The sequence below is a fragment of the Hyposmocoma kahamanoa genome, unplaced genomic scaffold (assembly GCF_003589595.1).
Source record: "Hyposmocoma kahamanoa isolate Upper Pololo Valley unplaced genomic scaffold, ASM358959v1 66, whole genome shotgun sequence".
Taxonomy (NCBI): Eukaryota; Metazoa; Arthropoda; class Insecta; order Lepidoptera; family Cosmopterigidae; genus Hyposmocoma; species Hyposmocoma kahamanoa.
In genome coordinates, this window is record NW_020653854.1 from 23929318 (window position 1) to 23940967 (window position 11650).

Consider the following 11650-nt stretch of genomic DNA (forward strand, 5'->3'; position numbering starts at 1 on the left):
GTTACTAGTTATATGTGTAAAGTGTAAGTACTTTTACTATGGTACTGTATTCAAAAGTTTTGTTATTATAAGTAAAAATATTTTTCGGTTTTTATTTTTAAACCTTCCCAGATTTCAGGAGGTATACGGACTCTATGTGTATTAGTGGAATCTTAGGTAAGTATACTTTACCTATTGCGATCACTGTTTATAAGTGACGAAACAATCTTTTATCAAAGTTACAAAACTATTTGACATAATCAATTATTATAATATTCATATTGTCTTAATATAAATCACACGTAAGCTTTGAAAATTCATTCATTAATCATTCATTTCCATTCAATGCGTCCTACGACACTTTGGTACATTATAACTAAGTTCATAGCCATTTCTACAATAGAAATAAGGTGTGTTTTGTATTTGCAAAATAGTCAACTGTGGTCACTTTCTTAATTTATAATTATGTGTTAGTAGATCGTGATAATTGTACATAATTTTTATGTAAAAATTATCGTTATTATAAGCGTCTCAGAGTGGCAAATAAGGTTTTTGCAGTGCCTTTCGAATAGGGTTAGGGTCACTAGCAATTTGTTCTAACTTCCATTTAAAACATCGATATATTTACGTGTCATGTCAAAATATTAAATTATGCACATTAGTATTATCAGTTATAACAGACGATATAACGTTGACTTCAGGTCGGATATTTACCGTAACGGATAAAAAACAGTTAGTTTTACATAAAGCTCTGTAGTTAGTGTTCAGTTCATCCATTTGCGGCAATTCGGCGCGCCGCACATGCACATTATTTTGTGGGCGTCGTCCTCGATGTCGAATTTGTAGTCGTAGGCCAGCTGTAAAAAGAAATGTTAATATGAATAGAAATGCATAGTAATAATCAAAAGTAATCAAATCTACAGATTTACTGGAACATAAATATAGTTAAAAAATATGAAACAGTAATGTTTATTGAAAATTAGCGACTTAGTAATAAGAAACACAGCCGCTCGTGATAGGTCACAGAGAAGTCACTAAAGCTGCATTCGTACTAGCAAGTTAATTAAAGTCTGTCTTTTTCGAAAACGGAGTAAAATGACAGTTTATTGTGTAAAAGGGTTGCCCCCTTCGAGCAGCTAGTGATTGCAGTCGATATATTTATCGACTATCAACAGATTATTTCTCACGCTTATGGAATAAATAGCCGAACTTGTTTCATTTGAATCGTCGAGCGCATTATTCTTTCAATTGCTGAGCACAATTTCATTTGAATTGTCAATTTTTGTAAGTATTTAGAACTTTGTTTATAATAATAATAATAATAATAATAAATCATTTATTTGGACATCTATGGCCCACTTGTTAGTAATACAAAAAGATACAGAACATTTAAACTTAAAGCTATTGTTAGTAGGTACAAATTACGGGACAATACATTGGCAAACACAAGAACACGTATATGCAACTTACTGCTCGAGGCGCCGATAACCTCATGATCTCATCATGATCTTTATGAAAAATACAAAGAGGAGACATATTTCAGTTTTTCATTTTAATTCAATATAGATAATCGAATCCGGGTATTCTTGTTAAAATGTACCTATATGAATAAAAATTTATCTCGACACTATTAGGGCAACCGACAAAAGAAGAATAAAGAAGGCAATAACGCTATTAGTAAACAATCACATTTTTCAGTCAGTTCACTCATTTTTGGCAAAATTTTATCTCCTTTCGCAATCTACCGACAAAACTATCCACAACAATTAAACAAACATTTAAAATGGTATGAAAACTGGCAACCATACATATATATCATTTTACTCCGTCTTCAAAAAAGACAGACTATAATAGGCTCTCTCATTTGTGTGTGGACGAGTGTAGTTTTCTTTATTTGCTACTTATCTGTGACTCTTTATCTACGACGCCCTTACTATTGTAACGATTGTTAACACTTATTTACCCTTGTGGCTCTATCTTATGTTCGTGTCATTTTTATGAAGCAGTGCGAAATAGAGCAGCCTATACTAGGTCGCTAACTTAAATATAGTATATTTTAAGCTTGAAGACTAAAATAGAGTTCCGTCCGTAGATTTTCAAATTTAGCCGACTATAAGGAGGTAACACATAACACACGGGTAGGTAAAGGAACATGTAAAGACAGCAGTTGCATTATCGTGAGTTAGTTATTGACCTCTTCACCGCGCGCGATGCGTCTCTTGGCGAATATGATGATGCGCACGTGGCGGTCCACCTCCACGGTCTCGGCCACGCAGTTGGGCTGGCACGAGTGGTTGATGTACCGCGCCAGGCCACCGCTCAGGGTGGCGTCCACCACCCGCCGCTCGTCAAGCCGGAACATGTAGATGCCGCGGTTCTGCACAGATACGCAACTTGTCAGTGCGTCTCACACAGTGCATTTATGTATCTTTATTTCAGACAACAGGGTCCATAAAGAACAATGACAAAATCATTATTAAAAGAGATCGTTAGCGTCTTGAAATGTCTTAATTACAAGTTTGAATAAAATAAATTCATTAGGTTATTCAAATTATAATAGCGGCCTATCTAAGTCTGGAAATAAAATCATCTGTAAAAGAAATTCTAATGAGTAATTATTATGTAAGCAGACTGATATCTACAACTGTGAGTTTCTTAACGTTGGGGGACATCTAGCCGCCAAAAAAAAGAATTAGAGTACCTACGTAAGGATATGGTCCACATATACGAGTATTTCACGTAATATCAAATTTACTGATTCGACCGATTTGTAATAAGCTAACAAGGGAATAACTACTTCATTCATTGACCTATCAACAATGGACATCGGGTCTAATACAAAAACCACGAAAAAAATGTCCGAGGTTAACCTATACAACCGTAGTGACATACGAAATATAAAAAACTAAAACATTTAATTTAAATTGTAACGCCATTGCAGTACTGCCTAAATTTGCTTACAACAATTTAAGGGCCCAAAAACACTATATTCAGCTTCTACTGGAAACTTAACAAAATGCACCATATTTAGCTTCGACTGAAAATTACTTGAACACAAGAGTAATGGAATAGTCTTTCTCGTAAATATTGATTTTTTATATATATTATTATGTCGAATTTTGTACAAATTCACTTAAAGGTATAATAAAGAGTTGGGCAGATACATACATACAATTATTACTACAAATGTGAAAATAAGCGTGTACTATAAGAAGTGTACCGATATTGTAACTAAACGTAAACTCAAATATCCGTAATTCCGATTTATAACAAAACCGTTACGCTTTCGAGTAATTTTGATGCTTTTTACATAGACAAAATTAGCTTTTGTTTTCTAATCTTCGTAAAAACACATTATGAAAATTCAAGCTGATGTTATTTCGGGCAAATGTATTTTCTGACTTCTGATAGGTAATCCCATGCCGTAAAACGAGTACAACAATATTGTGTTAGTTATTGCTAACGTTTAATAAAAAAAATCATTTTAAAAATAGGATTAAAATCAAAGCAACTCTACAGTTTCTTTGTTCTAAATATTTCAATCGCTTGTGGTTCGAACAATTGAAAATGACCAAGAAGTTTATATAAGCTTCTTGAATCTGACGTAATGGGTCTTTTTCCATCTTTTGCGCATGCAATGAGTAGTAAAAGGAAGGTTAGCTATTTCATTATTTCGTGTGCATTTGTAATTTATATTTACGATTCAGTTATATATAAATTAAATACTATAAAACTGTACAAAATAACACTTTTAAATGATAACTATGATAACACAATATATTTGTTTAGTGAAAATATGATACAAAATCCTGTTTTCACACTTTACTGCAGTAATTTTTACAAGTTATTATTTGTAGTGCATATATTGGTAATGCATGATTGACAACCGCGCTGTCACTCGAACAAACGAAGACTATTGCGCGATTGACGCTCTGTATGCAATTTTAACGCCCTACAGGTGCGGTACACTTTTTAGCGCGAACCCGACGTCCATTTATTGGTAGGTCAATGACTTCATTACAAAAAAGTAGATAAATTCTTCTCCAAATTGCCACGCGAGAAAATGGTAAAACCGACCAAAAAGTTCAAAAAAATCAGGGATAGATGGCACGTTTTACTAAAAATAAAAATAATTTGTGTCCGAGTTACCATTGCAAATAGTCTGTGGTACGTATTAATTAACTCAGTTAATGGCTTAACTTAATGCCTTTTGACCATACCAGTATAAAAATAATTTCCTCAGAGCTTTCGTCACGTCACAAACCCACGGCACTATTCAACTTCTATTAACTCTGTTTCAAGGATGATTCACATTAGACCGTGCCGGACGCGAGTCGTGTCCGAGGCATCCGAGCCTCGTATATGCCCCAAGATCTTAAATTAGACTGTGGGTCGTATTCCAGAACTCTACTCAGTGCCCAAGTAAGGACTTGAGTATGATTTCAAGCACTGGAAATACGACCCTAATGGCAAGGAGTTGAGTATGATTTCTAGTGCATTAAATCATACTCAAGTCCTGACTTGAGCATTGAGTAAAGTCTGGAATACGAGCCTGAGTCAGTCAGCAGGACGCGGTTTACGCTCGAATATGAACGTAGTGTTATATCATATTATAAAGCACTGGATAATTTCTTACGCACTCAATTAATTTTTCATCATCCATTTTTTTAAAACAGAACGTAGTCACTCTCTTTAAAGTCGCACATTCGGACGGAGCGCGTGTGACGCACTGGAGAGTGTTCACATTACAACGAGCCGAGGCAAGCCGGGCCGCATCCGAGGCTCGGACGAGCTTGGGCATCACTTGTCTGTGCCACGGACGCGGCATGTTGTCCGATACTGCCGGCTATTCTTTTATTTGGTTCAGGATTTTTGTCATAGTTGCCATAAAGTAATTTATAAAAAAACTTCCTTTCGACATATGTGTAATTATTTACAATAAATTACCAAACGAAATTAAATTGTTACAAGGACATACTTTTAAATTACAATTGACAAATTGGCTTTTGACACATTGCTTCTATAGTAATAAAGAATACTTAGAATTTACAAATTCATTACATTAATTGGAAACTACAGAGACTAAACATTAAATCCCATTAATATTTGCACATCTGCTTGCAGGTTGAATACAATGTACTTAATTTTACTTGCCTCTGTCGCTGAATATCATATTCGCAAAATATCATGTTCGCAAAACATGATATTCGCAAGACATAACGTTTACAAAATATCATTTTCGCAAGATACGACATTCTCAAGATATTACATTCTTAATATACCATATTCGCTAAACACCACATGAAATATCAAATGCGCGATTTACAACGTTCTGTACTGTTAGGAACAAAATACAAAATTATAAATTATTCATTTTATATCATTGTTAAAAAAAGAAGCAAAACTACAAAATATAAAAATAAAAAAGAATAATTTGTATTTCACTGATAAAAAAAAGAATTAGAAAAATAATAGAGAAAAACAAAACAAATGAGTATTATAGTAAAAGATAGCGTAAATAAACAATAGGTATTCAAGTGTGTCTGAACCGGTTAAGCGTACTACAGAATCCGGATCACTGAAGAATTTTAATTTTAGTAATAAACAGATACTTTATTTTAAAATGTGAATCATGTTTCGTCACAAATAACTGTCCTCTCCGTCGGCGGCGTCGCTTCAATACGTTCCGTGTGCATGCATCATTATGTAGTGCATTTCGAGGTACAAACCAAAGGAGTTTATTTGTTTTCGTTTTTTTTTTTAATTATTATCATATCATGATTTTTTGCAATAAGTCTATCGCATGGTTTTCATAAGTTGCAATATAGCTTTGATTTGTATAATTCTATATCCTACTGTAATAGTTATCATGAGTAGGGTCTTAGTTTAAAAAGATGCTATTGATTTCGACTTCACCCTGTATGTAGGTATACATTATATACATATATTCCATAAACCCCCTTAATATTTTCTTTATATTCTATATTACATATATAGAAAATAGGAAGAGGGTTTATGGAAATGATTTTTCTAACCATAAATGTATAAATATACACCATTTTAACGTATCTGCACAAAAAATATGCACGTAAGTGGCACGTAACTTGTGATTTTCAGTTACACGACTTATACTACCTAATCTAACTCTCTCTCTGTCGCTAGTAAGACCTGCTGTTATTACCTGTACTTAGAATGTTGTGTTTTGCGAATGTGGTGTTTAGCAAATATGGCGTTTTAAGAAAGTAATACCTTGAGAATGTGGTACCTTGCGAATATGATATTTTGTGAACATGATGTCTTGCGCATATCATGTTTTGCGAACATGATATTTTGCGAATATGACATTCGGCGACAGAGGCTTTTACTTAAGACCTTTGTAATTACTGTATTCTGGCAAATAAACGTATTCTATTCTATTCGAATTTAACGAAGAGTAGGCACTAGCCCGTAGTACCATGGCGTAACAGTTATGTCACAGAGTACTTAATACTTACTACGCAACAGATTCACTCTCATACAAAATCGAAAACACCTACGCCATAATAGTCTACTAAATCTGGCTAATGACTGAAGAAAAAGGAACCTAAACACGCGCTCAGAGTGGTGTAAATAACGTTGACCGCCGTGTGCAGTCGTGCGGAGCCGAATTTTCATAAACGAAACATTTGTATGAGCGCTTGCGCCGACGTCGGCGCACTCAGCGGTAGGCACTTATCGCGTAACCTTGAGCGACGGAGCCCTCGTTTATGTATCATCGAATGGTTAAATTTTCGTCTGCCAATTTTAACTTGTAGTAGACTATACCAGAAGAAATATGTCGTCCATTAACTAAAACGCGGTTAAGTGACAAATGATCAAATATCCGTTTTAAATAGCAAAAAATAGAGCACAAGATTCTCTTTTAACAGTTAAAATTAGTTAACGTGTTCCACTTATCGGAACTTACCCTAACGATGCACAGCTGAAATGTCATTGAACAATTTCTATATTCTAAAACTGGGTAATGGTTATTTGTGATATCTTAAAAAAATATTTTGTCACTTAGCCTCGTTTTAGTTTGCAGACGGCAGAAATGTCTAAATGCTTACCTTAGCTTCGTACTGCTTCTCTCTTATCTCGGAAAGCTCGGAGCGAATAATCTCCCCGATGTATTCTATCACCATCGTATGCTTCTCTAAATCTCGTGCGGCGTACAGCCCAAGACCTTGTATCTTCGATCTGGCAATAAACATGAAATTTAATATAAAAATAGCAAAAAAGCATGATAGTATAGAAATGACTACATTACGCAGTATATATGGTGTTGCTTTTGAAGATGGAATATGGAAAGTGCAGTAAGAGGGCGTAATGGTGTGAAAGACGATGTAGTCTTAGATCAAGATAGAAGGGAACACTTCGATGGTTAGGCCCACGTAGGCCAAATTTAGAAGAACATTCCCGCGGAGCAGAATAGACGTGAGGTTTTATAACGGAATTATACATAGCATAATGAATGATCTTTATGTCAATTGTGTAGCATACAAACTAGATGCGACTAGGTTGCGCGAGAAATCTCTGGAAGGCGCGTGACCCTTTTTTTTGGCTCATATCTCTAATACGTAAAGTTCATTTTCTCCAACATGTTAGGAAATGTTTGCGATGTTCTACTTTTAATTTTTTTTAAATTTTTTAATCCTTTATTATTTCCTCGCATGGTTTGAGGAAAGCACTATATATACGTCGGCGGGAACGGGGATTGCCTCTCTCGTATAATAGCGCTAGGTTCGGTAACTGTCCGACTTCCCGACCACCCACGTACAATATACGGATACGGACCTGGCGAGGTAGACGTTGTTGCGCCACTCCAGCTTCATCTTCTTGTACTGGCTGCTCTTGGTGTGCACGAACTGCTTGCTGTAGGGGCAGGCGGGCTCCAGCGCCGAGTTGGGCGCGGCGGGCGCGGGCGTGGACGGCAGCGAGGCGCGCGGCGGCCGGCGCCACTGGCTGCGCAGGCGCGGCTCGCAGCGCGCGCAGCCCGACGGGTTCACGGCCAGCCCGCCCTCCAGCAGCGCCGACCGCCCGAACTTGAACCGATAGTCCGTCAACGTTTCGATCCCTACGGCGTAAAACGAGGATTAGGCACCTTCCTCCCCACTCCCTCCCCCCTTTCCCCCACCCTGGTCGCGCTGGTTTTTCCTATTTCTGTGTCGCATGCAATACTCGTGCGTGGTCTTGAATGTTTTCGTAACGGTTTTAGTGACGTAGGACGTAAACGTCTCTTGTTATCGTTTTCTTAGCGGTCGCTTGTTGGTGTTATCTGTGGTCGCGTCCTCGAGCGGTTTAGCGTCAGAGCTGGCCGACATCTTTACGTCTAGATCAACACAAGCACACACAAAATAATTAAGAACAAAAAAAAAACAAATAAATATAAACTATATATAGTAAAAACCTAAGAAACAAAATATTCAAAAATTTTTGCAGAAACACAGATCCCATAGCCGATTTTTTATTAGAGATAACAAATTGACAGCTACTAATAACACTTAAAAAAATGTTGCCATGTTTATTATATAGTGATGCGTTTGATTCAATTTTCAATGAATTCACTGAGACAGATTCAGTAATTATTTACATTTAGTCTGTACAAACTTGTATCATTTTCCTGTTATTCAATTCTTAATTTCATGAAACATAATACCTAAAATTAAAAATAATATAATTTACCTTACTCAAACTCAATTTCTTTTTCAATTACTTTCGTAAGGATGATTTGCCTTAATAGAATGAGAAAGAAACTCTATGGGTTGCTCTTTGTAAAAATCGTTGGTACACGTTTCTCATTTACAATACTTTATTTCAATTATCAGATCGAGACAACCTCCAAAAGAAAAACGGTTCTTTTATGGGGAACTGTATACGCTTTTACAATAAGATTCCGGAGCATATATTTAAATTATCATTTCTTAAGTTTAAAACTTCAATTGAAAAATCATATTACAATATTGAAAACTACGTGTAAGATAAAGATGTATGGCAAAACGTAATGGATCTAGATTCCACACAAATTTAATTCAAAGTGTATTCCATAGCATTTAACTTTTTTTTTACAGAGCAATCCCTAGAGTTACTTGCTCGTTCTTCTCAGGGAAGTCAGCTTAGTGAGCAGTAGCATAAAAAATACGTTTTCAAGTGTACATTTATTTCACCTATGGAACAACTGATTCTTTGACTTTGACTTTGGATTTTTGTCATGCCAGTACCTAAAAACAGTATGTTTTCGTTTCACTATAGTTTATAAAATTAATGACCTACTAAACGAGTCAGTGAAGTAGATCATTTAAGACAACACTATTTTATATTATCAAAAACTAGCAACCCAATAAACGTCAGTTGACTATCCCTAACTAAAAATCCGACTAGAACTTAGGACTATAAGGCTGAAAGGAATATGTTAAATTTTAAATATCCAATGAGAAAGAAGATGCATAGATAGATCTCGCATGTGAATAGGACATTCCTGTAATATAACACTGTTTGAAGTAGTCGAGTCCAGTACTGACCGGGTAGGCTCTCCAGGACCCTGACGACCGCAGGCTCGGTAAGGCCGAACAGGTCCTCCCCGGTGACGTAGTTGCTCCACAGCTTGAGGACGCCACTCTCGGCGCGGCCATCGCGCAGCGCCGCCACTGCATCTAGGACCTGCGCCACAATGCACAGATGTCAAGAATACACAGGCATAGTATAAATGGCGTCATCAGTTAATCCCGATATCCTTTTTCATAATTACAATTTCCCCATTTTTATAAACTACACGACCATAAGCCCAGATCATTACGCGCCCCGCTAAGCGTACAGCGACATCGAACAGCAGCGTCCACCAGCAGTTTTCGCTACAACGCAACAAAGTGTTGAAATAATATCCCACCACCTAGGTTCTAAAATCTAAATGCAATCATCAAGGAAAAGGTAAAGACACTTCTTCTAGATATTCAAGAAAAGGGTATTCCACAGTGCTTTGCTTAGGTGGCGAAAATTGCCTACATAACATTGTATAATAGTAACAGGATTTACCCATTTACAATTAAATTGACTTTCATATAATATTCACTTAAAATTTCAATTCATAATTTTAATTATATTAATATATTTGTATAGTTACATAAATCAAATCTAAAAAAAAATATCATTTATTATGTTTATATTATACTCCGTATTTATTTAGTATCGAAATTATTTTTTGTTTAATTTTATACAATACTACTAGCTGGTTATCGTATCTGCGGCACCCTTTAGGTTGTAGCTGAAAATCAGCGGCTTGCTCCAAAGTAAACAACGACGCTGTGCTATGGCCTAGACTGCATTTGCTGGAGATGAGGTATATCGATAAAAAGTTTTCGATAATTTAATGAATAATCGTACAGTGGCGGGTATTTTTTCTTAAAGTATGAATAATCAATCACACGCATAGAAGGAACATGTTAGTGTTATTACTTTTTTGAAACCTATAAATTAATGATATGATGAAACTTTTTGCAATTTTCTAAAATATCTAAGGAAATTGCATTGAATTATAGTTGTGTGTTCGTCTTCAATATATTAATAAAACACTTCGCACATCTGTACATCGTTCAGAATACTCTTTTAGTCAGAAAAATAAAACTATAAGAGAGAACTTATGCTTCAAAATCAAATCGTCTGCTTAAAGGTAAAACCACATAAGTGGCATTTTCCACAAAAATCTCCAAATTATGTACCAGTTGTAAGAAATTCACCATCTTTCTGCAGATAAAAAAAAACTCTTTAAGTTTATAGCTTTTTTGTTATTGAGTTTCACGTGCACAAAGATAGTGATTTTCTTACCATAGCCATAGATATTAAAGACTTTCTGTGGAAAATGTCACTTGTGTGGTTTTACCTTTAAGCAGACGAAATACACAAAAATTTGACGACTTTACCTCATCCCTATATAATAAATATCAAATGAAGTGTCACAGGGATCATCCTAGTTTGAGTTTAGCATAGCTGGTCCAAACTGTATGGAACGTGGGCATTGTTCTGTATCAGTCAGTTAATCAGTTCGTGTTCGCTTAAGTGCGTACTCACAGAGGCCCAGGCGGCGCGCGGCGTGGCGGCGGCCATCTCGTGTCTGGAGTCATCCTGCACGCGCACGTGGAAGCGCGGCTTTCCCTCCTCTTCAGAGATCCAGCAAAGGTACCGACAACGGCTGTTGGCCTTCGTCATCGACCAGTAGAAACGCACCTACGAAATTAACAAATATACATACAATCATGCGATGTATTGTTTTCAATGCAGTGACACAATTTATAAAAGATCTATTCTAATTACTTAGTGAATTTGATATGTTATACTGATTAAGAAGTAAAAGAGCTACTCACGATTTTGTATCCAATAGGGTAGATATAGTTAGGCGTGTGGAAGGCAGCGAGTTGATGTGGTAGCAGATGTCCTGGGCTTAGGAATATCAACCCTCCAACTCGGATTAGATGATTCGTATCAGAATGCAGCATCACTGACGCCACTTGACGTTGTTCATCGCGGGATACATACACTCGACGTTGGACGCTGAGAGTGGTCAATTCGTTATCCTTTTCGTTCTGCAAGAGTTTGAATGTTACTGAGAGAGTGACGACGACATCCTGACAATAAAACTGTCTGCTGTCAATTTACTACT

General features: G+C 36.2%; 1 protein-coding gene across 4 annotated transcripts in view; it reads right to left on the minus strand.

Moving 5' to 3' along the window:
• The window catches only part of LOC113231673, a 94096-nt gene continuing 82446 nt past the window's right edge, over nucleotides 1–11650 (minus strand). For 3 of the 4 annotated variants that reach the window (XM_026466127.1, XM_026466126.1, XM_026466124.1), the window contains exons 44-50: nucleotides 11355–11573; nucleotides 11062–11217; nucleotides 9519–9657; nucleotides 7795–8074; nucleotides 7068–7197; nucleotides 2174–2356; nucleotides 1–836 (exon numbers count right to left, since the gene is read on the minus strand). In XM_026466127.1, the coding sequence (XP_026321912.1) occupies nucleotides 744–836; nucleotides 2174–2356; nucleotides 7068–7197; nucleotides 7795–8074; nucleotides 9519–9657; nucleotides 11062–11217; nucleotides 11355–11573 (1200 nt within the window). In that variant the 3' untranslated portion in view covers nucleotides 1–743. Of the gene's footprint in view, nucleotides 837–2173; nucleotides 2357–7067; nucleotides 7198–7794; nucleotides 8075–8163; nucleotides 8330–9518; nucleotides 9658–11061; nucleotides 11218–11354; nucleotides 11574–11650 lie in introns of those variants that run through there. The other variant, XM_026466128.1, reaches the window with a different exon arrangement.